Here is a 26,944-nt window from a genome sequence, read left to right as displayed (position 1 = left end):
ATTTTTAGAAAAGAAACATGAAAATTTTATTTCATTTAGTTTTTGGAAATGGCTACAAATACAACAAAATGTGCTCCAAATTGTGCCAGAATGCCCCATTTTGCATCTTGATTTTCAAAATTTTCGGCCCTTGCCTACACTCCACCACCTTACAGCCATTTCAACCCAGGGGAAACAGTGCAGTGATAGTATCCCATGGTGCACAACAACACCAGATCAGCACAACAAAAATGTTAGCTCCGTGTCCGATTCCTCCTTCCTTAACCTGCATCCAACCGTACCCATAACCCCAACCAGTTCTCTCAACTACACTTAACCTATGCCTTTATCCCTGTGACCATTAACAGGGGACGGTCCTAAGGATAGGTAAACAAGATACTCTAAAATACAGACTTCGACATGAGGTCGATATTTGCCAGGTGGTTCATCATCCTGTTTAAATTTGGCACAAGAATTACCGTATTTTCACGACCATAAGGCGCACATAAAAGTCTTAGATTTTCTTCAAATTGTGCGGCGCGCCCTATGGTGCAGTGCGTCCTGTGTGTGTTGTTGTTGTAAGGCGGACGTAGACCAGGTGGTTTTTTTCCACGCATCACTGTCGCTGTTGATCTGTGACTCTATGCGTGCCCATCTCACAGCCGATGTGAAAAAACAAGTGAAGCAAATGAACTCTGAGCTTGCTGTCATTCCGGGAGGCCTGACAAAGGAACTCCAACCGCTGGACATCGGTGTGAACCGGCCGTTCAAAGTAAGGCTGCGAGCGGCGTGGGAGCGATGGATGACCGATGGAGACCACAGTTTCACTAAGAGTGGAAGGCAGCGCCGGGCGAGTTACGCCACAGTTTGCGAATGGATTGTAGATGCTTGGGCTAACGTGTCTGCTGGCACTGTTGTTCGAGCTTTCGCAAAAGCCGGCATCATTTCCGAGGCGCCGCACGGCACGGAAAGTGACTCTGACAGTGAAGAAAGTGAACCTGGCATGTTTGATGGAGATTTAGCGCAGCTGTTCAATTCAGAAACAGAGGATGAGGACTTCCATGGGTTTGATTGATGACGATTACCGGTAAAAAAAAAAAATGTGAATACCAAACTCAGTTTTGCTCCCGCTCTATTTTTAAATACGCACACTTGTGTGCTTGTTTTATGTGTTTTACCATGCCCGCGCCTATTGATGATTAAAAAAATGTTAGTACTTTGTAATCAATACTTAAATAAAGCACAACCAAACTCAGTTTTGCTCCCGCTCTATTTTTAAATACGCACACTTGTATGCTTGTGTGTGTTGTTGTAAGGCCGATGTAGTAGAGGACACCATGAGAACGTTAAAAGGGGAAGTGTGGGCGTGGATTGTATATAAAACCCTCGCCATATAATCAGGTGCGCCTTATGTGTGTTAAATACAGTAATGGCACACATAACTGAGACTGCGCCTTTTGGTACGGTGCGCCTTTTGGTCGTGAAAATACGGTAGCAGAAGCAACACACTGTGAGTCATTCTGAAGACAAAACAAAACAATTACACAAGCTAATGAACACAAAAACACACTGACGTCTAACGTTGCAGTAAGCATATTGTGTCACTTTATATAGCAATGCAGTGTACTATGCTGTTGTTTCTGGATTTCCCTAACCCATGTATGTTATTTTAACTCACCTAATAACACCAGACCTCCTACAGAGGCTAGTTATTGAGTTGTAACACATGTTCGTTTTACTAATCTGCCTGTTTTGCAAAGTTCCCTGATATTTTTAGACTTATATACTTAATATGCTATTTCAGATCTGAAGATGAGTCTGCAAACAATTTTTGCTTGCCCGCCTCATGGCTGATGCTGATTATGCCCAAATGGCATTGAACTATTTCATGGGCAAATTAACGGATCGGTCTGTCACTAGTCAAAAATATCTTCACAAGAGGTCTTCAACAAGATCCAGTAAGGTCTAAGGACCCAAGACCAAAGCCAGAACCCATGTCACACAAGTGAATTCAGTTCAGTCTAATCAGGTCGGACAGGGTCTCTTTCAGTGTAGTTCCAATTTGTTCAACAGCCAGATGGATCCAAACAGAAACTGTCTATGATCACATTATACATCATGATGAATTTTCACAGTAGTGTGTCATTTAATTAATGTGTATAACCCAATGCAAACAAATTATTTTGGTTCGCCTTGTGTTTGGGTTCTCTCTGTTCAGGGCTCTTTGAGTGAACTGTGTCAGGTCTATAAAGCTTGGATTATGACCATCAGGTTCAGGTAGGTTTTCCTTGGATCTGTGTCAGACTGGGTCCAACACATTGGACCAATGGAGACCTCACTCATCCCCTCCTAAAAGGCTGCCTGCTTACTGTTAAACTTCCTTGGCCTGGCTGCTTCACAAAAAATAACACAACAACACAATCAAACAGCGCACACACTCCAAACTTAATCAAGCATCACTGGGCAAAAAAGTGATTAGGAAAAAACGCAGAAAATGTTTCACTGGATGCAGCTTTTGTGCCAAAGGGATTCTGTTGCACTTTGTTTCTTGAGTGCTAAGAATTTTCTTTTACAGAAAAAATGCAAAGTGAAATAGTAAGTCATCCAAGGCATAATTTAGAGCCACCAATGCAAAGTTTTGTCATGCAATTCCTACACAACTGCAGCAAATATGCAAGGATTCATTTGCACAATTATGATTCTATAAACAGCCTCAACACTTAACGCTCTCAAGCTCCTATATCCCCATATTATTCATCTGATTAATGTTGCATCCAATTTAATTAATTCTTGTAGCCACCTTTTACAGAAAATAACTGAAACGCCGTTTGCATAATATTTATAGCCTCATTGGCCGAGCAGCAAAAATGTCACCTTCATTTGCCAGAGGTGTCTTTTGCATGGGACCAGAAATAACATGCAAGCTACTTCAGACATGCTTTCCACAAAATGTCATTTAGCAAATCTAATATAGGGCACACTGAAGGGAGAGTGTGGATTTAAGCTCCGCTGAACCAAGTACATGTACATCTAGCTAAACGCTGCGGAATACATTACAGTGATGTTAGGCTTCATCTGGCAGTATGGCATAACTGTGTCTCCTATGTTAAAGGAGAGCAGCACATACAGTATAAGTGTCCCTGTGAGACTGGAGGATTTGTGGCTGTGAGTGAAAATGGGGCTCAGCGATCTGACAGAGTGTGTCAGGCCGTCAACTACACCAACTTCAGCAGAAAATCACACTACAGCTGCATGAACATGAATGAATAAATATAGGAATGATGAAAGTGGCTCAGTGATTTAGGGTGTTTTGCATGTTTGTGCACAGATATTATGGGATAAATGGCAGGGCAACAGCACGGCACCTTCTGAGGTCAAAGGTTGTTCAGATGTACAGTACTGATAATCCTCAAGTAAACCTGCTGGAACACACATGCACAGAAAGGCTGCAGCTGAATGGCAGATTCCCCATCAATCTCAACTGGCACAGCTACTGCCATGTACTGAAAAAACTAGCTGGGGGCAAATAATGTCTCTGACAGGCGGACAGAAAAGAACAGATAAGTGTGTCAAAAAGAGCCAGATATGGCTTTTGAACCGGCAGTCCTGTCCAGATCCTCTCCCCCACAGCCGTCCATCACACCGTGTCTCCTGGGAGAGGATCTGTCTCTCACTGCCTACTGCAGGTCTGCTCTGATTCACTCTGAATGCAGTGGAATTCTTGCAAATATCAAACAGGTCGGAGCCATCTGAACGGCCATGGTCCAGCTCATCAGCAGTACTGGATTTTATCTGCGAAGCACTCACATTCAGCCAAAGTAGCGGCTGCTGATAAGAGCTCACAAGGACACATTCTGTGCCAACATTGGTACCAGTGAAGTCCCCAAACCACATTTCTCCTCTGATCGTATGCAGCGACAAATCAGGGCTCTGCATGCTCAAACTTCATATAGTTTGAACCCAATCATAGGTAATTAGTCAGTCAAAAACAAAACACATTTACTTTCAACTAACAAATTGCTGCTGTCTAAAAAAAACATAGCAAAAGAAAACAAGAAAAACTAAACTGAGGAACTGACTGTGTGTATTTAATTCTGTTACTTTTAAAAACTGCACATGCAGACCTGCAATTTGCTGATTATCTGTTCTCATCATGAGCAGAAAGCTTTAAATATGAGCACTAGAGAGTGCGTGCGCTGCTGTGCTGATTAAATTGTATGTTCGTCATCACAATAGAATATGGACAATAATTGCGATGCAAAAGAATACCTTAACAGCAATTGATCAGGAAATTCATTTTTCAACTATAGTTTTAGTGTCTTATTTAAATAAATGATCAGTTGAATTGGATACATTTTCCTCTGCAATTGTTCAATGTAAGAACAGTCAAAATGATTTATTTCATTTCTGTATTCCGTAGACAAAGGCTAGTCAGTCAAAAAATTTGGGCGAAGCAATTATTTCAAATCAACATCACGATATAAACAATGCTATTAGTAAATTGCATTGCATAAACTATAGACTGCATAAAAAGACAGATGTATCCACTGTGACTTTATTCCTTTTTTTGTGAATAATTTCAATGACACCTGAAGTTTGGCATTTTGGCCACTGCCATCTTGATCTTTTGAAACAAAGTATGACGACCAAGGGGTGGATCTAACCACTGTATTATCTATTTTACTAAAAATGTAACCAGAATTTACAAAATGAACACCATACTGTTTCAAATAGGACTTGAAACTACTGATCCAGTCCAATAAACTCATCAGGAAAATGTTTACTGATGGAGCAAATCACGTAAGAAGTAGTCATTTTCTCATAGACTTCTATACAAGCTGATTTATTTTTGCAACCAGATAGCCGCCCCCTACGGGCTGTCAGAAAGAATGCACATTTAGGACACTTCTACATTGACTTCACTTTTAAGACTGGAAAGCTATAATCCTTCTGTAAAATACAGTCTATGGGATGCACATTATCTTCCAAGGTTTAAACTGTCGTGTCAATGTTTTCACAATTTCATGCTGCCTTCATCATCGTGTGACTGTCACGTTTGTGGTGGTATCTCATCTTCAGCTTCAACGTCATTCAGCAATGTACGTAGCACACAGTTAAACGAAATGACATTTCTCATGTGGAAATGCTCCATCACATTTTAAATCACACAGTGAATACTGAGCTGAGACTTGACTTTAAAAAATGGTATCAAATCATATTGCAATATCTGTCAGAAAAATCCAAATCATATAAACATACATTGATATTTTCCCTAAACTGTTCAGCCTCCCTATATACTATGTGAAGTGAAGCATAACCATCCTATAAATCACAGAAAGAGCAAAGACACAGCCTCAAACACCGGCAAATGCATCTATTCCCGGGAACACGTAGCAATTTTCCCTCAGAAATACCAACAAAACAAAAAGTGATATTATCTTGTGCTTTCCATCAATTAAAACACTCGAGTTTCCTATTCAAGCTTTGAAATTATTGTTCTTTTTTTTTGTAGATTTTAAATGCAAATATGGGATTTTAAGGGAGCCATCCACTCTAGCAGAAACACATTACACAAATACATTTCTATGGCAATATATTTCAATACTGCATGGCATGAAAAAATATAAATCACTGTAATTTTTTGGCATGCATTTAATGACTATAATATTCACAAATATCTTTTGGCGGTGTGAATATCTGCAACAAATCCTATTTCAATAGCTGCACAAGGTGTTCCCACAAAATATATTTGTACAAGCACAGAACAACAGGAGAAATGTCACATCTTGCAGGAAAGGATTTAAACATGGTCCAAAGGTGTGCAAAGGCACGAGACAGCCGTGATCCTTTCTCAGGGAAACTGTCTTTGCTCTCACCCATGTCTATTTGAATTGTGGCATGCTGTTTTGTTTGGAGTATTTGTGACAGGGCTGGTCCCAGCTGCCACGACAGTGCAGGATAAGCAGTTCATGCAACAGTATAGACTCGTTTTATATTAAGCACGCACTCCACCCAGCAAGAAAAATAGTATAGACCTGTGGGTGCTATACGCTGACCTGTTTGTGGAGCCTAGATACAAGGAGGCACACAGTTCATTCAATTTTACCAGAAAGGGACTTGGAAATCAACAGAAAAATTACAATAATTAAATATTCATTAGGTAGTGTGCCTAAAATCTGTCACTATCTGTTGGCAGAAAACGCTGACGTGAAAGTGGGCTCATCATGTGTTCGCCAGGAATTATAATCCCATCTCTAGAGGCTACCTTTTGCTTTTGGTGCAGGAATCAGATTTCTTGGTGCATTTGGCCGGCCATCACTGTTCTCTTGGCAGAAAACCTCACTGTGCAATGAGCAGTGCAGTCTGGGAGCCCAAATATGACTACAGAGGCACGTTAGGAAGCAAAACCAAGCTGCATGTCCTGGACAGACACACACACACACACAAGCTAACCTGTGACAATCTCAGCCAAACACACCTTTGATCAGATGATATTATTAATATCATTGATAATTTGATGGCATACTAAACTCCCCACTCAATCCCCTCACCTGATAAACTGCCTCAGTTACAATAAAGACAGGGGCTGAGTGGCTGGTGAAGACAGATCTCCATCTTTCAATCTGCAGGTCAGTGAGGCCATTAAGACAACGCATTAAAACCACACAAACACAAAGACTGCAGTCTTGTGTATTAGCCAGATATTGATATCCCATCTGCATTGTGTTGTCATTGAATTCACAGAGATGCTGCTACAGTAAAATCTCCAGTGTAAACCCATTTATACTCAGTGTCCTGTGCAGGAATGAAGTTCAGCCACATAAATCCACAGCAGTAAATAAAGGCATTAAACTGATGCTAGCTGGAAGCAGGCTGTATTCAAAGGCGTCAATAAGTGATTTCTGTTTACAAGGAGGATGTTATTGTCTTAATTAGAGCACAGACTGGAGGTCACAGCGTTTTAACTGGAACATTTCACTAGTTGTGGGACTGGCAACAGCACCCGGTGCACACTTCACACAGAGAACTGTGCTAACGTGTGTAGCTCGGACACGGATCGGTTACAGTAGTGTGCTTCTCAGTGTAGCCACTCAGTCTGGCTGCCTCGTACCACTTAGGCCAGACCTGTCCTGCCTGCTGTGGTGGTCACCGTGTAACACCTACTTACAATAACGAGTGTGACCCAAATGTGTACCTTCCCGGCCCTCAGCAGCTGACAATAACACGGCAAACATGTCACACAGGCACAAAAATCCATATGTCGAGCTCACCCCTCTCCGGTTAATTCCGACAGTGTCGACCCGCAGTCGCCGCTCGCTGCCTGCCGCCGGAGACACAACCTGGGCGGTTAGTAGGAGGAAAAACAGCTCTTTAATCCTCGTTAGGTCCAGATACACTGTCGTTTTCTTCACACTAGCAGGCCGGGATCACCGCAACATACATGTGTATCTTCTACGTAACCTAATCTCAGTGCTTCCGTGACACAGGCAGTTTCTGCCATTTCATACCGACGTCGTCGAAACCTTCCGATGTTTCCTCGGCTGCACAATGAGGAGCAGGACGCGTTCAAGAGCGCTGCGCGTTCACGCAGCCCCTCCACCAAAGAGGAAGCGACGGTTTTGCAGCGTTTTCAGATGACGTCGCAGACAACGGTAGCATGCTATTTCACACATAACAGGTTATTGAAGTAGCACAAAAAAACCTACAATATACATTCACTGTGTGTACATAGATACACATTAAAAACACCTGTTTTTCAAGCAACTGTCTAGCTAGCTTTTAAGATAACATTGGGGATGTATGTTTGTACTTCTGGTTTTGTTGCCAAGCAGAAAATATTTAGAAACTCCGGTTATACGCTGCCTTCACAAGTTTGGGGTCACCCAGACAATTTCATGTTTTCCATGAAAACTCACACTTAAACCCTTGTCCTAACATAATTGCACAAGGGCTTTCTACTCATCAATTAGCCTTTCAACATGATTAGCTAACACAATGTAGCACTAGAACACAGGAGTGATGGTTGCTGGAAATGTTCCTCTGTACCCCTATGTAGATAGTCCATCTTTTTTTAAAAAAAATCACCCGATTCCAGCTGGAATAGTCATTTACCACATTAACGAATGTCTAGACTGTGTTTTGCATTAATTTTTTTTTCATTGAAAAAACTGCTTTTCTTTTTAAAAAAAATAAGGACAGTTCTAAGTGGCCTCAAACTTTTCAACGGTAATGTACATACACTCAACAAAAATATAAACACAACACTTTTGTTTTTGCTCCCATTTTTTATGAGATGAACTCAAAGATGTAAAACTTTTTCCACATACACAATATCACCATTTCTCTCAAATATTGTTCACAAATCTGTCTAAATCTGTGATAGTGAGCACTTCTCCTTTGCTGAGATAATCCATCCCACCTCACAGGTGTGCCACATCAAGATGCTGATTAGACACCATGATTAGTGCACAGGTGTGCCTTAGACTGCCCACAATTAAAGGCCACTCTGAAATGTGCAGTTTTGTCATACACCACAATGCCACAGATGTGGCAAGATTTGAGGGAGTGTGCAATTGGCATGCTGACAGCAGGAATGTCAACCAGATCTGTTGCTTGTGAATTGAATGTTCATTTCTCTACCATAAGCCATTTCCAAAGGTGTTTCAGAGAATTTGGGAGTACATCCAACCAGCCTCACAACCACAGACCACGTGTAACCAAACCAGCCCAGGACCTCCACATCCAGCATATTCACCTCCAAGATGGTCTGAGACCAGCCACTCGGACAGCTGCTGAAACAATCGGTTTGCATAACCAAAGAATTTCTGCACAAACTGTCAGAAACCGTCTCAGGGAAGCTCATCTGCATGCTCGTCGTCCTAATCAGGGTCTCGACCTGACTCCAGTTTGTCGTCGTAACGGACTTGAGTGGGAAAAAGTTCACATTCGATGGCGTTTGGCACGTTGGAGAGGTGTTCTCTTCACGGATGAATCCCGGTTTACACTGTTCAGGGCAAATGGCAGACAGCGTGTGTGGCATCGTGTGGGTGAGCGGTTTTCTGATGTCAATGTTGTGGATGGAGTGGCCCATGGTGGCGGTGGGGTTATGGTATGGGCAGGCGTCTGTTATGGACGAAGAACACAGGTGCATTTTATTGATGGCATTTTGAATGCACAGAGATACCGTGACGAGATCCTGAGGCCCATTGTTGTGCCATACATCCAAGAACATCACCTCATGTTGCAGCAGGATAATGCACGGCCCCATGTTGCAAGGATCTGTACACAATTGTTGGAAGCTGAAAACGTCCCAGTTCTTGCATGGCCAGCATACTCAGCATGTCCGCTGAGTATGCTTGGGCATGTTTGGGATGCTCTGGATCGGCGTATACGACAGCGTGTACCAGTTCCCGCCAATATCCAGCAACTTCACTCAGCCATTGAAGAGGAGTGGACCAACATTCCACAGGCCAAAATAACTCTATGCGAAGGAGATGCGTTGCACTGCATGAGGCAAATGGTGGTCACACCAGACACTGACTGATTTTCTGAGTCTCCAGACACCCCCCCCCCTAAAACAAAGTTGATTTGTTGTGCTATTCATTGTGTTAAAATTTCATAGAGCTGTCAGATAAATTTAGTGGATTAAGAAGTACAATATTTCTTTCTAAAATGAAGTGCAATGGAAACAAAGTAGCGTTAAACTGTTCTTTAGTAAAACTCTATTATGTTTTAGCAATTTTAAAACATAATTATGCTGCTCTTTTTGTCATTTTATAGCCCTAACTTCAGAGTTGTCTTTTTCTTTCTTTTTTTAAAATTTAAAAATCTGTAAAATAATGATCCCATGGGAACATTTCATAATGGTAGAAAAAAAGTAATTTTACAGTTAAAACCACAAGACATATCATTATCTGTGAAATGATGGCTGTTTTGTGTGGACATAACAGTTTTTACTGTTTTTAATGGGAGAAGTGTCATTAAAAAAAATTCCTGAATTTTGTATTTAATGCATGTTTTCTGGATATAACAGAATATATTTGAAAAAAAATACTGACTGTGAACATTTGCTATCTTTAAGTGTACAAATCCATCTTTGAAAAGCTTTCTTAAGCTGCAGGTGGGATAATGTCGACAAAGGTTCGAGATCAGTTTGTCTCCTGCAGATGTATCTCCTGTTCTTCTCAGTTTTGTTCATCTTTCTCTCTTCTGTCACTTTTATTGATCACAAAGGTTCATATCTTAAAGCATTTTTTTTTATTTCTGTTGTCCTAAATCTGTTGTATAGTAATCTGTGGTTGCCTCCTAACTTAGCTGCTAGCTGTTAGCATAGCCGTAATCACTGTGAAAGTAGCCAGTGTCTGACTTGTGGAAATGACTGTGCTTGTTGTTAAGTTGTGTCTCTACTAGAGTCTCTACATTACAGCAGATTGTTAAAGTTATTCCTACTTATGTGTTAGCCAGAATCTAAGCGGCACAGCAAACCTTGTACTGATAGCCTTAGCCTTGCAGTGTCAGCATAGTAACATGTTAAACCGTGTGTTGTAAAGACTTGTTGTTGAAACTGAGCATGTCTATGTTTGTGGTGTTTATTTCAACTTTAGCAGTGCCTGCTACCTCACATGGGAAGCATAAATCTGCTTATTCACCAAAGTTCCTAAGTCCTAGTCTGTAGGCAGTAGTTTTCAGTGATTGGCTGATACTCATGATGTGTAACCAATCAGATGGAGCTGTGGGCGGGACATTGCTTGAGACCCACAGAGTGACTGCAGTGACCTTTTTTTGCTTGCTTGTTTTCCAGTACAGATGTATACATTTGGTAAGTTCTGTACATGCTATCTGTGAAAAGTACAGACTTACAAAAAAATTAAGCTGTGAAAAAAAAATGTCACATAGCTCTGAAGCTCTTTAATCCAATTTATTTATATAGCACCTTCCAAAACTGGAGATACAAGATGCTTTACAGAGTGGAGCAACAATGAAACCTTAACAAGAAATAATGAACAATTTAAGAAAGGTAATTAGAAAATTACCTTTAATTACCAATTAATGCAGGTAATTAGAAAAGATTTTGAAATATTATATGAATGCCGGATTTTTAAAATGAAACATTGACAGAGCTGTTCTGACAGTGAATCACTGCTTCCTCCAAAGCACTGGGGCTAAAACAGTAAAACTGGACTGTGGAATTTTAAACAGCAATTGATTTCTGTTCTGAGGGGTCTTGGTGCAGAGTAGGGGGTTAATAGTTCTGAGAACAGAGCACGACCAGGTAGGAATTTAAAAAATAATCAATAGCATCTTAAACTGAATACTATAATGAATGGGAGGGAGAGTAATTCCACCAGGACTGGAATAATGTGTGTTTAGCGTATGTGATTAGTCTTGCTGCTGAGTTTTCAACCTACTGTAAGCAATGATTTATGGACTGAGTCTTCTGAGGTAGTGTGTAATGTTTTAGCTGCAAAGGATTTAAAGTAAATTTGTGGCACTGCATGTTTTTAAATAGAAATCACATTAAAGATGATGCACTGTCAGTTCACCTTACACAACAGACTAAGGGCCTGGTCGTACCCGCCTGAATGACCTGAGACATGCTGCTTACATGTCAGGTTGTAGTTGAAACATCAGATTAACACACTGCTGCCTACGATGGATTGGTCCTTTGCTGCCCCATCTGCCGTTAGCTTGCCGTGCAAATCCAATTATGCTCTTATGTTCCCCGGTCTAAAAATAGTTGAAAATGACGGAAAACGCAGTAACAACACGTCATTAGATGTGAGCACGGAGGAAATTATGGTTATGGAGCTGATTTGTTCTTCGTCCAGAGACAATTGATCTGTCATGAGGAGATGATAGCTGCCATGACGGACAGGAGCACCGGGCCGAGGGAGAGGAGGGTGGAATGGCAGCAGGGGACACAAAGGAGAAGGAAGGATTAGGTGCAGCGTGGCGGATGTCTGAAGGAACTTAAGAAGAATCTCCAGATACCGGATGAAATAAGGTAGGCAGTATAATAGTGGTTGTCAGACCACCTCCTGCTTGTGTATTATGTTACAGATGGTAACTATTGTATATTACTGATGATCAGCATGATTTTATACTTTCTTCTTGATGTCTGTTGCTGTAAGAATTCCGTTTCCGTCTGTATTCTACATTGCAGAGGTAAGACAGGTCACCACTAAGCAAAGCAGCGAACCCAGAGCTCACGTCCACACTCTGTAAGAGGCAGGTTGTTGCAGAAAAATAAACCTGACAAGTACATTACTGAGTCAATCTTCAGTTTAGTGACACTCAGACTCAGCTGAAACCACTGAGAGAATCTCTGTGTGAAGGAAATGTGTCACTCTGATACAAATTAACAGATCAGTGACACAGTAAATGTCAGCAATCAGTGACTTTTCATCACCTGTTGGTGAAAAGTGGCTTTTTTGATTTTCAGTTTTCATTTCAATGCAGGTAAAACTAAATGGATGATTTACACCAGAGGCAACAGCGTTGATCAGTTGTCATCTCTGCCATGAAGGGGATGAATACCGAAAGAGTCACACAGTATCTTGGAGACTGGGTTGATGACTAGGTGACTTCTCAATGTCATGTGACCAAACAAAAGACAAAAACTGGTTTCTTATTCAGGAGTTAAACTCTATGTAGCAGAAAGACACTTATTGAGTCCACTTTTGTGTTTTGGTGACATTTCACACGTTATCATCAGGTGTGGCTCTATTGCTCTTGGATGCTGTTTATCAGTCTGCAGTAAGATTTGGTTCAGGTGAGATGTAATACTCATTAATGTGAACTGGATGCTCAGCTCGGGTGGCTTTTGTCTCTGTAAAGGCCTCATAAATGCTGGGTTTCATTTATTTATAAGACTCTCACTGTTTTTTCACCCCCTTACACATTGCCTCACTGCAGTCTTTTAATGTGAGCCTTTACCAAACATGCTCAAATGATTGGATTATGCAGCAGGTGCTGGCGGTTTTTACTGAGCTTAGAAAATCCAGTTTTACTCACTGTGCACCTGCAACCTGGAATATCAGACAGAGCAATTAAAAATTTGACAGATTTTCAGGGCAATTTAAGCTTTTAGCTTCATCTAACTTTACCTCCGGCTGCTCTAGTTTTAGCAGATTCATCCATTTTAACTTGTAAATTCTGCATTTGTTCACAATAATTCTACTCATTTATGAAAATTGTCCTTTTAATATTACCATTTTTAGTTCTTTGTGCGACTACATCTTTTGTTTAGTTTCTTACTCAGCAATACTGTAAATTATGCCTCAATACCTTTAAGTATGAGTGAGCGTTAAATATAGTTTGAATGATAGAATGAATTTGGCATCATTGTTGCATTGCTATGCCCTCTAATGGGGGTTTTATGTGTAAAAAATCTATCATTGTTCTTGCAGGATATTCTAATATTGCTAAAAATAAAATCAATGTTGTCTGGGTTCAATCTAGCCTCTTTAGTTTCGTGGTCCTGGTATTGTTAATTTGTTGTCACACTATTATGACTTACTTTAATAGAAAAGAACCATAATCAATGTTTTTCCTGCTATCAGACTGTGAGAAAAGCCCTCACTGATTCTCACCCTGCAGAGACGCTACCTCAGATGATCTAACTGAATTAAAGCAGAGTACACATAACCTGATTAACAGAGCTGGGGTTACTTGGCAGTCTTTCAAGTTACAGTAAGCATGTCTGTGTTCTGTCACTGTTCTACCCTGCTCACGTATCAAACACGGTTTCTGCACAGCAATGAATAGCAGAGATCCCAGCAGCAGTATTTAGAAAGCAGGATAGTCAGTTAAATTCAAATTAAACAAGATACCAGGTCAAAAAGCAATATAACAAACATCATCTGGTTGCTAATCAGACTGTCAAACGTATAAGGAAATTTCAGTTTTCCTGAGAACCGTCAGTGTTAATGTTAATCTGGTTATTCACAGCAGCCTACATTTCATCCAGCATACTCCATTCACCATGAATGTTTTCTACTTGTTTTGTGCCATTCTACAGCTGCTCGCTCATATTTGACCCAGTTGCAAAATATGTGATAGATCTGTTGTTGTTGTTGTTGCTTGTCCTGTTACAGTGATTGTATTTTATCTGATTGTAGGAATTATATTTATTAAGGATGCATGTCACTGGCAATGGCCACTAAAGGCTTTAAAATGAAGATTCATTTTGATTTACAACTTTGTGTGATAGCGTGACAAAAAATAAATATGGTACCTCTTAAATGTAAGTTAAGTCAATGTATTTTATATCTACACATGCCAGTGGGCAGTCACAGTAATAGCATAACAATATGTTAGTTCCACTACATTAGGGGCCTGATGTTCTCCGTAATTACATTCAAAGAAATCTGTACATTTATCAGCAATCAGCCAAAATTAGTTGGAAAATATCGGCATGTTTGATATTGGTAAAAATCCAAAATTGTATATCTAATAATTATTTCTATATGAATTACAGAAACCATAGTAGTAGCCTTTTCAATTTGTTAGGCCATTACTCATTTCAGTGCTTGCAGACCTCATCTGAATATGATATTTTTATTTAGATTTTTTTTCCCGAATATTACACTTGTCTCTTTGTGAAGTGACACGTCTCTGTTTTGACTCGATGCAATGCATTTGGAGAATTTGGCTATTTCTAAACATAACGGCAGGTAAACTTGAGTGACCTTTATCTCTGAAGTTGTACATTTTGCACTCCCTCACCTAATGTCTCATAAAGGCCATGGGAACAGGATCAGGATTAAATGGATAACAGCTACAACCTTGCACTGTTCATTGCAATGATGAATTTAGAGTGATTTTAAAGCTGCTGAATCTGAAAATGCAGCTTTCCAACTGTACCTCGCTCTGCTCTTGATCAATCACAGGCAAATGCTTCAAAAATCTAAAAGTCAACATTCAGTTTTGGCTACACACGTTTTAAACCTGACTCACTTGAATGAAAATTCTCTGTTTATCCCAGTCAGCCATCACATCCTGCTCCCAGTGTGAATATTGTTCCTCTTCATACTGTCTCACCAGTGCTGGTCTGAAAACAGCTGTGATTGGTCAAAATGTCCCATCAACTAATTTCATTATCATATTATTTAAAACAAATATTTCACTATATGTTATATTTATCGGATTATAATAATAGCGGCGATAATGTAACAGTGATGACTAACGTGCAGCATTTTGTGTTGTTTCAGTATCATGGAGAGTTTCATTTCCCAAAAGCTTCTCAAGATAGTTTACCATTACCTCTCAACATTTATATTACCACAAACTGCTGTGTGCATGAACAATGTGCAAATGTGTTATGTTTTTTTTTTTCTACATCTTTTAAAAATGTTGGTTTCTTAGTCTGAAAAATTGTCTCTGTGAAACAGAGTCATTACTAGGCATCTCTTCGTTTTGAGTTAGTCATTAAACACGGGTGTTGGATTTGTTTCTGCTTAATGCTTTTAAATCCTACTAAACCGTAAGCGTATTGGTCCCAACCTCTGGCCTCTGATCGCGAAATGCTCACCTGACCTGATGTACTTAGATTCTAGTCCAAGAGGCTCATCGGTACCAAGATCTTGCCACTTCCTCAGCTTCTTTTTTAATGTGTTAATTACTGCCAAGGAGGTGGAGCCTTGACGATCGGCGTACGTTTGTCTGTCTGGCCGTCTGTCTGGCCGTCTATTAGCAACTTTACTCAAAAACGGATAAACGGATTTGGATGAAATTTTCGCGGAAGATCAGAAATGACACAAGGACCAAGTGATTAGATTTTGGCAGTGATGCAGCTTATGGTCTGGATCCAGGGATTTGTTAAAGATTTCTGTGTCATTGCGAGATAGTGGCATGGCGTCACTGTAACTATGACGACAAGTGAACACTACGGTAGCTGCCTGCTCATGATCACACGATTGTGATCCTACAGCAAATCGACCGCTGTGGACTTATCTGGACTTATCCGTCAGAAATGATACAAGGAACAATTGATTAAATTGTGGGGGTGTTTCTGAGTCCCATCAACGCATGTATGTGTATGGAAAAGACCTCCAAGCTTGCACTGTGATGAAAGGGAGGTTTTTAAACTTGAAAAATGTAGGGAAAAAGAGAAAGCATGCACTGGACATATTTAGGTGAAACAACTCCGTATCCATACATAACTAACACATGCCTGTGCTCACCACAAGGTCATTTTGTTTGTGGGTATATCTATATTAAATAGCCACATTCTGTGTGGATTTTTGGTCATAAGTAACTAATAAACAAATGTTGCATTTCTTAAAATAAAAAATGCTGTATTTCTGACAATGCCATATGGGGGAATGAACAACCTTGGTGGAGTACTGCGTTCTCTGAGTGCTTTTCTTGTTTAAAAAGATGTCCACAGATCCATGACATTTAATACAGACATTTGTCAAGGGAGATTACTGTGTGTTTGATAGCAGATTTCCTTCAAATGGTGTCCCTTTCTCAAAATACATACATGGTAACTCAGAAGGTTCATATTCTACACGACACCTTAAACATAAACATCTCACCTTCTATAACTGCAACAAGACTAACTCTATCCATGCATAACACAAAATTTATTAAAGTGGAGCTTTGGGTGTGTCTCCGCTGCATGTGCATCCTAGGAGGATGGGTACATTTGTGACCCTGGCAGAAGTGTTGGAGGCCCGGGGTTCACCACTGGAGGAGGATGAGGTCTGGTGTCTGCTGCTTGCCACCACTGATGCCTTATTGGACATCTCTAAGAAAGGTAATCAGTCATCACCCCCCCATTTCTCCACAGTTTTACCTGTTGTTGAATTTGATCCAAATGCAATGTTTAATATTAACTAATCACATCAAATAGCAGAAGAGAAAGTTGTGCAGCCAATGTTCTGCTTTTTGTTTAGGTTCAGGCAACATGTGCAGTGTGTTGAGTCCAGGCTCAGTGCTGCTGTCAGCCAACGGGAGTCTGGCCTTCAAGAGCTGTGCACGATACGAAGACGTGGCCTCGTTCACAGCTCCTGAAGTCCAGCAGGGTCACGCTACCTCCACCAGGACTGCAGCCGAAAAGGTCAGGACACTGGAAAGGTCTTGGGTTGTTGTTGTGCAGACTTCTATTACAAAACGATATTAGTAAATAAAGAAAAAAGAAAGAAAACATTATGAGCCAATATTTTTAACATACCGTAATCAGTTTTACTTTAGGCAGTGAATCACAGTATAGTGCTGCACTAGTGTAACCGATATATGCAAAGCGTGATTTGTAGTATCTACAGATAATCTATCTCAACCACTAGATCAGAAAATGTAGAGACTGAGGGGAATCAGCAAACTATTCACATCCAGTAGAATTAATTCTGAAATACAGGATGTTTGAGAAAGTGTTTCATTAGCAGAACTGGGGCCTATTGTACTAAATTTGCAACATGAAATTTACTGTTTGAACTTTAATATGAGATGATTTCTCCTCCTACTTTATTTCAATGAACTATATTTATTAAATCAGTTTCATTACTCAAAACAAACTCCATACTTTTACAAATTTGTGACTGATAAGACTTGTGAAAGAGTGTGTCTGTGCTCCTCAGATGGTTGTGTACTCACTGGGGATGACTCTGTATTGGTGTGTTGACTATCACCTACCTCAAAACCAGGTACTTTCCTCCTTCTATTTCCTGCCCAAAAACCTTTCATATTCTCTGCACTCATCTGTTTCGCTGCCATCTGTTTCTTCACAGCCGGTCCAGCTGAGCAGTGAGTTGGAGGATTTGCTCCTGAGCATGTGTGAGGATGTGGTGATGAGGAGGACTGACCTGCTGACGGTGCTGGAGACCTGTGAACTTCACCACAAAGCCTCAATGCTGCCTCCGGCTGAGCGGCTCGTCAGGCAGCTGGTGGAAGACGTCTACAGGAACTCAGTGAGTGGTAGCTGACTGGTTTGTTTGGTTTACTTTTGGGGTCATGTTTAACTTTGGGGAGTTAAGTTAATTTCTTTTTTGATTTTACTGCTAGAACTAACTCTTGAATGCTGGTTTCCTTGAGCTGGACAATGGTGTCTTTACAGGTTGACCATGTGTCCATAGCTGAAAACGGATCTCCACTAATGGACCGCAGTCAGGCAGTCAGAGACAGATTACACAGTAAGAAACTCATCACTTTTGTCAGATTTAAATTTTTAGGGGATGGATTTCTGGCTTTCTTGTCAAGAGATGAGAACATCAATACGACTCTTGTCCAACGGCAACATGAACATTACCATCAGCATCTACAGTATAAGCTACTGAGGCTATATGTCTTTTAAAGTATCAATATTTTCCTTAGAAATGCTAAAGTTTTCTCTATAACTAAAATTAGAGTATGTTACTTTCTATACATTGAGAAATAAACTTCCATGGCTTCCACTCTTTCTGAAAATATAAGCAAACACATCACAACTTGTGAACTCGGATGTTTCAGAAAATCTCAACTTGCGAGGTTGTGAATACCACAAGAGAGAGAAGTTCATATGGACTCTTCACATGAACGATGGTAAAAAAAGACTTCATTTGTTCACACCATAAATATAAAGCTGCTGCCAGTAGCTATAGCTCAGCATAGCATTTCAGGTAAGCTGGCTTCAAAGTAGGCGCCAGTAAATATAAAATGTTTCTAAGTGAAATTAAAAGTGCCTGGATGTTAAGACACTTTTAACTATCTCATTTGTTTAATTCATACATACGACTGCTGGTATTTGTTTCATTCCAGTATTTAAACTATTCTAAGGTCATGTCTACTAGCATCTACAGAGCTTGCAAAGTTTTGTATTTTATTTTTTAGGGCAAAAGGTGACAGTGAAGAAACAGTCGAGTGCCAATGTTTTTTTTTAATACAGAGTTGGTATTTTCTGTTTCATGTATATAAAAACACATGTATTGTGTTAGATAATGAAGTACAAAGGTGGTTGTTGTTTTTGTTTGATTCTTTAGTTTTATTTACCATTGAGCAGACTAAGAGTAAATGTTTCCCTCCATTTCCAGTCTTTGGCTAAGCTAAGCTAAGTGGATGCTGCTTGTAGCTTCATATACCAGTCTAATTTTTGTGTGATTTCTTTTTATATGATTTCTACTGCTAGCAGCTGCTTAGCCTTGCATAAACACTAAAAGAAGAGACAACAGCTCACCTGACTGTGAAAACCACTTACCCATTTCGATATTTAGATATAAATGGTGTTTACTAATGAGTCAGTAAGCTTTTTCACCTCTGGACAGAACCAAGCTAGCCCTTTCCCACTGCTTCCAGTCTATACACTAAGCAAAGCTAAGCCAAGCTAACGTAACCATTTGCTTGTTGTAGCTTAATGTTTAGCTCACCGAGAGTGGCATCAATCTTCTTATTAAAGCTGCAAGAAAGATAATAAGCATATTTTCCAAAAATATTGAACTACTATCAAACTAAAACACAGACAGACATATTTTTATGAGAACTATACCACTATACCACTGGAAAATGGAAAATAACACAGCAGTTTGTTTTTCAGGGAGCTCTTTTAGGAACTCGACATGGGAGCTGAAGAAGAAGCTCTCCAGAACATTCTCAACAGGATGTTATCGAGCCGAACCCCCAGGGTAAGACCAGACAAAGTTAAACACAAGGGTTTTGGGCATGAAAGTCATAAACTTGAACCTCTAAAGTAAGAAACAAAATAAAACAGCGAATATTTTGTTTACGTCACCGTCAACCTAACTCACGTTATATTTTAGTAGCTTAAATGATTTAATTTAAAACAGTGTAGAAATACAGTCTATGGTAGAAATAGAGAAAAGAAAGGAGACAGAATGTAGGGCAGACAAACTCCCCAGAGGACTCGGTGACAAAGCTGTTGCTATTAAAATATATATTGTCTCGTCACAAGCCATCATCTTGTGAGTGACAGATCTCAGCTCCCATCAGAGTGAGAATGGAAAACTAATTTTCCCCAGGACTCCCTCGGGAGGTCGACACAGAGAGAGTTACTGCAGCTGGCAGCAGCTGAACCGAAGCCCCTGCAGTCCATACATGGACAGTAATCGAAGAGCCAACTCCAGATCCCTCGCACAGTTTGAGTCCACAATGAGTCTGAATGACAAGAAAGCAAAGGTGAGCCACATTATTTTATTATGTTATGTAATAATTTCATATCTCCATGCATTTGTTTAAAACCTGGGAGGAGATGAGGGAGGCTGACTATATATTTTCATCTCCATTTTCCTCTTTGATGAAGGATCTGGGTCCTGAGTTTATTAGAGTGTTAGATGAGCCTCTGGTTGTCTTGGAGCTGCCTGGATCCATTGTGGTGAGTTATTTAAAAAAAAAAAAAAACAACTCAATTCCTGTTAATGTCAAGGGAAAATGACATGGCAGTGGTAGAAAGTAGCTAAGTACACATACTTGAGTACAATTTTGAGTTGCATTCATTGACTGATTTGATAGAAAAATAATAAGCAATTATTTTCATAATCCCTAAATTCCATGATTTCACCTTCACAAATAGGATTTTCTGCCTTTCATTTTAATTATTGGAACAGAGATAACTAGATTTAGGGTCAGAGTTTTGATGGTATCAATTTGGTATCTAGTAAATACATTGACATTTCTCACCAAGTCGAATTAATAAATAATGCAGGCCACGTGCATCATCTTAAGACCCAAAATCACTTGAAAAACAATGTATCCTCAATGCTCTGCGTCAGTCAAATCAGTGAACTGATCAAGAAAATAATCAGCAGATTCATCAATTTTGAAAATATTCATTAGTTGCTGTCCTGTAGAAACAACAAAAACAGGAACAGCGTGTCATAAAGCAGGACTTTATGTGGAATTGGATGTTTGCACACTGTTGGATTAGGTAAAGGGTCTAAACACTCAATTGATCACAAACACACAATAGTCTAAATCTCAGAAGAGTTTTGATAATGACGCTGTCTATTGAAACTACTGTTGACAACCATTTACTCTATCCATTGTGAACAAAGTATGCATTATTTCTCTCTACATATAAAATATTTTCCTCTTTGTGAATTACTTTGTCTTTGCCTATTCATCTATGAAATTACACAACTTATCACTGAAAATTAAATAGTCTTTCCACTCTGATTTTTATTTGTTTCAATTGTTTAATCAAAATGTATTTCCCCTTTTTCTCTCGTAGTCGAAGAAAGGAAAGTCTCCAACCACTCAGAGAGAGCTGAGTGTGGTGATGCCAAGCGGTCAGAGCATCCTGGTCAAGTGTGAGGTGAAATCCAGAGGAGGAGACGTCTTTGACATGATCGTGGCTCACTCCAACCTCATGGAACATTTCTACTTTGGCCTTGCTTACCTTGATGGTAAAGAGACTTGTGTAATAACTCCAGGTGGTGTAGGTATATTATAAATCATACATGATCAAATCAATTACAATTTTTCTCATTTTCTCTGTTTTCTGCTCAGATAATGAGTTTTTCTTCGTGGACAACGATACAAAGATTTCCAAAGTTGCGTCAGATGGCTGGAAGAAAGTGCCTTCAACCACTTTTGTCCTTTACTTCAGGGTGAAATTCTTTGTCAGCGACATTTCCCTTCTTTTGTAAGTGTTTTCATGTTTTCATACATAAAAAAAATGTAAAATGTGGGGTTGAAACTCTGATATACGTGTGTGGTCTTCTCCGTTAGACACAAACAGACCCGACACCAGTATTACCTCCAGCTGAGAAGAGACCTTTTGGAGGACAAACTGTCCTGCCATGAGGAGACTTCTCTGTACCTGGCGGGTCTGGCCCTGCAGACGGAGTATGGAGACTGCATGCCTGAGGTTTTAAAGCTGAACTTCTTTTTGAAGTTGGCTAACTCAAGAAAAACATGAAAATCAATGTAGAAGAGGCTAAGAAGTTCAGATTTTTGGTCTTTACTATTGGTCCAGCACTGAATCCTCCATTTCCTTTAATTGAAAATAGGATCCCTTTTTAGACCCTTGGTGTGCAATTTTGTAATTAAGTCTTTATGATGTATATGTGTAGTATCCAACCCTGGAACAGTATCAGGGACATTTTCTCTGACTTTGCAAAGCTCCTTCAGAGTCACAGCAGAAATGATACAATCTCCACATGTAAAAAGTCCTTTAAAAAAGACAATCTTACAATGTAAATGTCAACATTCAGTGCTGAGTCATTTGTCACTGTAGTATAGTTACTGGAGACAAAGCAGACAATAGTAGAGATCAGTGACAGCCTTTTTAGTGCCTATGTTTGTTCAAGCCTACATATCCACACTCACCTGTTTCTATGCATATCCTTTAACTCGTAGCACTGTATTATGACTCACTATTAAAAGATTACGTGACAGCTCATGACGTTACACATGCATGTGTTATTTTTATGCTGCTAACATGAGGTTATGATGTGTTATGTTTAGGTGTACAGTAGGAACTACTACCGCCCTGATCAGTATGTCTCCAAGAGCGTGATGGAGAAACGTGCCTTGCCTTACATTCAGGAAGAACTGCTGCGACTTCACACCAACAACACTCAGATGCTCACAGATGAATCCGAGCTTGAATTCCTCAAGGTAGCACATATGGCGATCGATGTAATCATTCAGTCAGTAGCAATAATAGCCACTCTAGATATCAATAACGGCGTTTTGACTAGTTAGAATGCCAAGCTGAGATAATGTAATTTTTACTAATAGCATTTCTAATTAAAGATGTCTCATGAATCAACATGCTCATTCACTTCTTACTAGTGTAAACATCCATTAGTAATTCAATCAGATCTGGTCACATTTACCAAATACCTCTATTTAAACTCAGTTATAGATATTGATACTACAGACCCAGTTTTAATTCATCAAAGTGCCAATTGTTAACATCAGCGATTCAGTTCTTACTAGTAGCAATGTTTATGTTTAGATTTCCACGATTTTTCTTTCATGACTGATATCATAAATGCAATTCTACATATCAATAATCAAATTTAACTAGTCAAAATTGTCCGTTTGGAATTGTATCTAGTAAGAATGCAATTTCAAATATCTCAAAGTGCACTTAAAAAATAATAATATTAATATTAATAACGATAAATTTTATCTACGTAGCACTTTTCTTAACAATATTACAAAGTGCTGAACAAAAATGTAAAATAAATAAATAAAAGAATGTGCACTAGGCCAGCATGTAACTATCCATCCATCCATTATCTATACACCGCTTAATCCTCATTAGGGCCGCGGGGGCAGGAGCCTATCCCAGCTGACACGGGATGAAGGCAGGGGACACTTGGACTGGTCACCAGTCTGTCGCAGGGCTACATACACAGACAAACAATCACACTCACATTCACACCTACAGGCAATTTAGAATCACCAATTAACCTCAGCATGTTTTTGGACTGTGGGAGGAAGCCGTAGTGCATTTGTAACAAGTTGAAATTATATTTGTACTAGTAACAATTATAAGATATGTAAAGTTCCTTTTAAAACAAGTCAGAATTCAAGTAGATTATCTATCTCAATAATACAGATCCAAAATAATTATGCTAATTAGGTCAGTATATTTGAAATGTCTTGTTGATGTCAGACATATCAGAAATACAGCTGCTGATATCTGATATGGGAAATTACATGTCAATAAGTCACAATCCTTTTTGAACCTGTTGAAATTCGGTTGCAGATATTGTCAGTTATTACTCTTACTGGTGAAAAGGAATTACTGAAATCTATAATTAATTTAAGATATTTTTACTGAGTCAAACCATGTTTTTCTTCATGTGAAAATATATACTGTAGCATTTCAAAATTGATTAACATATATGTTAAATTAACACTTAACCATGTTGGCCTGTAATTTACAAACTAAACTGTAAACTAGTCAGCCCCACTGGTTTATTAAATTTAAAAAAGGGTTTGCCAAAAGAAATCCAGTCCTATATTTGGCTATTCTAGTCATGGTGCTGCAGCTATACAACTGTGACTACAGCTCTGTTTATCCCTGTAGGTGTGTCAGCAGCTGCCTGAATACGGTGTGTTGTTCCACCGTGTGGTGCGTGAGAAAAAGCCTTTAGACGGAGAGATTATCCTCGGGGTTTGTGCCAAAGGGGTTATCATCTATGAGGTTAAAGATGGCTGCAGATCCACCAGTCAGACGTTCTACTGGAGGGAGACGGCAACCATCTCCTCTAATGTGAGTGAGTCGCTGGTAGTGGCTTGTGTTATTCTTCTGTGTTTGCTTTCATCGCCTAAAAACCTTTCTGTTATGTTTCCACAGAGGCGTAAATTTATAATCGAGTGCCGGGGCAGCAAGAAGAAGTACACCTTCATCACAGAGAGGTCGAAGACAGCCAAATACCTGTGCAACCTCTGCTCAGCCCAGCACAAGTTTAACAACGAGATGAACTCCCGCCAGCTCACCCACAGCCTGGTCTCAGGTCAGTCACTACAGTGTTACCAGCCTGTTTTTGAAGAAGACAAAACCCACCCTTCAGTTTCGAGACTTTTCTTGCTGATGGTGTCCAGTTACTAAAGATAGGTTTTGTATCTCTGTCCAGAGGAGAACATTGTGCAGTATGCAGCGGTGTGCCGCACTCAGAGCAGTAACCTGAAGTCCTATTCGTGCTCTGAGACGCCACAGGACGACAGCGGTCTGACCACGCCTCAGGATGAGACCCTGAACAAACTGTGTGATGATGTCACGGCCAGGATCGAGGCCCGGATAAGACAGCAGCGCCTCAATGAGCACAGGTATTTGACCATAGGCCTACAGCAGTTTGTGTTCCAAACGCATGTTAAGGTCTGCTGTAAATTAGACAGTAAGGGAACAATTGGTTCTAGTGGGTAATGTGTTGGATGCAGCAGAGATGGGCAGGTGTTAAGACCTCAGTGACTTTGCCAAGGACTAAATTGTTGATGCCAGACATCTGGGCTGAATTATCTCTGGAACGGCAGGGCCAGTGCAGAGTGCATCCAGACAGCAGTGCCAGGAGGGATTCATGGCAGCTCCAACTCACAACTCGGTATCACAAGGCACCTAAAGAGCTTGGTTGGTTGGAACTTTTTTAGTGGCACAGAGAGGACCAAAAGTATATCAGGCAAGGGGTGATCCTATGCATATTTCTGCAGTGAAAAAGGAGGAGCATCTGGTCTAAAAAGTTGCTTCACTTTGTTGCTATTGTAAGCATGGACAGATAATTGCCATGTTTCCATCATTGATTTTTATGCACATTCCGCCGCATGGCATTACAAATGATTGAAATGACAAGATTCAAAACAACTTCTTTAGTTGTAGCATAATAGCAGGTAAAAACACCTTTTTTTAACCATGCAGAAAAATATCTCTTCCTCCTCCCATGGTATGAGTTCAGGATGAATATACCATACAGGTGTAAATATTAAAACTATCATGACATAACTGAACAGAATAGTCATAATTTCCCTCCGAATGTCTTTGTCTTGCAGTACCTGCTCCAGCAGTCAGCGCAGCGGCATTGGTATGCGTTCCCCAGTATCTTCTCAGAGGAACGGATCTGAAGCTCGTTCTGGTTCCTTAGCAGCCAGAGGTAGAGTACAACCAAGCACACTGCTCAGCTTCTCTAGCAGATAATCTCTACATGACAGACAGAGAGTTGTCTTGTGAAGCAGCAGTGCCATATTACAAAGCTATCTTCTTTGCTCCATTGTAAAGTTAGTGAAGCAAAGCTGCTGTTGAGTTCATCAGTTAACTGTGCTCTTCCATTCTATATCTCACAGATACTCCAACTAAAATGGGAACATCATCAGACAGAGAAGTCATATGTGTCTCCTTAAAGAAAGACCCAAAGCTTGGTCTCGGTAAGTCAATCAACCACGCAGATTACCAACAGGAAGCTGTTTTACTTTCTCAGTTTTTAAATGTTTGATGAACTATACGACACACTTTGGGTTCCATGGAGTGAATGTTTGAGAATACGGATATGTTGATGGTTTCCCCGTGGTTATGAAATATCACAGCACTATGATTCCTTGGATAGCAATAATGAGAAACTACATGGCTTAGCATTTTTCTGAGAAAAACAACAAATTAAATTTTAAAAAACATTTTATATGATGGAAGCTTTTCAAATAGAGTTCGATGATAGATGATGGTAAATCTGAATGTTCAGAAAATGTCCAAACTGGCAACAAAAGGAAAAACGTTGCTTCTTTAAGAAAGTATTTATTTTTAAATGCTGTGGTCTGTGTCCACACAGGTGTAGTAATAGTCGGAGAGGACACAGTGGGACACTATGATTTGGGCGTCTTTGTTGCCTCCGTTGTGCCTGGTGGACCTGCTGATAAGGACGGACGCATCAGACCAGGTAGACAGTCACATGGACATTTTTACTTTATGTTAAGCAACACTGTGCAGAAGAGGAGCGTCACAGTGAACTGGCATTGATGATACAGTATCTGAACTATAAAACTAAAATGTTGATATCATGTTAATAATACAGAGAGGACAAAAATTTTATATTATATATATTCCAGCACCAGCAATGATCTGGTTGAAACTTCAGCAAAGTAGGTGATTTCAGTTTGCAGATGTTTGGCCTTGTGAATGTTTTATTTATCATTTCATCTGGTTGCATTTTCACTCTCCATACAGTGTAATTGTGCAGTTATGTTTACAGATAGAACACTCAATAAACCAAGTTAAACCTTATTTGACTCATAGCAAATTCTATAGATAGCAATATTAAAGAAAAAAACTGTTATTGTGACAGACCTAGCATGCAACTTTATACCCTCCACTGTTTGCAGCAACAACAACACACCCAAATTAGTGTATTCCTGCCACTAATTTTGGTGTTTGTATTTGAAACTCATCCAACGTCTCTCTCCATTTTAAACAGTGTAGAGGATATGTGGAAGTGAAGTGCAAAGGAGGACAAAGACTGTATCTGTGGGGCCTTTGGGGTCACACAGGGTCTTAAAACTACACTAGCACCATTTCACTGTGACCTTTGCCTTC

General features: G+C 39.8%; 2 protein-coding genes across 5 annotated transcripts in view; one reads left to right on the top strand and one right to left on the bottom strand.

Annotated features, from left to right (window-relative positions):
- Positions 1 to 7,579, bottom strand: part of mapk8b (mitogen-activated protein kinase 8b) — a 52,384-nt gene extending 44,805 nt beyond the window's left edge. For 2 of the 4 annotated variants that reach the window (XM_051939164.1, XM_051939166.1), the window contains exon 1: positions 7,251 to 7,578. The gene's annotated coding sequence lies outside the window, so the exon portion shown is untranslated. Of the gene's footprint in view, positions 1 to 7,250 lie in introns of all 4 variants that reach the window. The other 2 variants (XM_051939165.1, XM_051939167.1) reach the window with 2 other exon arrangements.
- A 4,032-nt stretch (positions 7,580 to 11,611) lies between these two features.
- Positions 11,612 to 26,944, top strand: part of frmpd2 (FERM and PDZ domain containing 2) — a 28,523-nt gene continuing 13,190 nt past the window's right edge. Inside the window, exons 1-19 of the mRNA XM_022208913.2 lie at positions 11,612 to 11,983; positions 16,617 to 16,741; positions 16,881 to 17,044; positions 17,562 to 17,627; positions 17,712 to 17,891; positions 18,038 to 18,113; positions 19,490 to 19,577; positions 19,932 to 20,088; positions 20,213 to 20,284; positions 21,140 to 21,314; positions 21,418 to 21,553; positions 21,640 to 21,778; positions 22,378 to 22,530; positions 23,957 to 24,142; positions 24,227 to 24,386; positions 24,507 to 24,699; positions 25,414 to 25,514; positions 25,705 to 25,785; positions 26,184 to 26,291. Coding sequence (XP_022064605.1) covers positions 16,621 to 16,741; positions 16,881 to 17,044; positions 17,562 to 17,627; positions 17,712 to 17,891; positions 18,038 to 18,113; positions 19,490 to 19,577; positions 19,932 to 20,088; positions 20,213 to 20,284; positions 21,140 to 21,314; positions 21,418 to 21,553; positions 21,640 to 21,778; positions 22,378 to 22,530; positions 23,957 to 24,142; positions 24,227 to 24,386; positions 24,507 to 24,699; positions 25,414 to 25,514; positions 25,705 to 25,785; positions 26,184 to 26,291 — 2,356 coding nt within the window. The 5' untranslated portion in view covers positions 11,612 to 11,983; positions 16,617 to 16,620. The remainder of the gene's footprint in view (positions 11,984 to 16,616; positions 16,742 to 16,880; positions 17,045 to 17,561; positions 17,628 to 17,711; positions 17,892 to 18,037; positions 18,114 to 19,489; positions 19,578 to 19,931; positions 20,089 to 20,212; positions 20,285 to 21,139; positions 21,315 to 21,417; positions 21,554 to 21,639; positions 21,779 to 22,377; positions 22,531 to 23,956; positions 24,143 to 24,226; positions 24,387 to 24,506; positions 24,700 to 25,413; positions 25,515 to 25,704; positions 25,786 to 26,183; positions 26,292 to 26,944) is intronic.

The sequence above is a fragment of the Acanthochromis polyacanthus genome, chromosome 19, assembly GCF_021347895.1.
Source record: "Acanthochromis polyacanthus isolate Apoly-LR-REF ecotype Palm Island chromosome 19, KAUST_Apoly_ChrSc, whole genome shotgun sequence".
Taxonomy (NCBI): Eukaryota; Metazoa; Chordata; class Actinopteri; family Pomacentridae; genus Acanthochromis; species Acanthochromis polyacanthus.
This window is presented reverse-complemented; position numbering and strand designations above follow the sequence as displayed.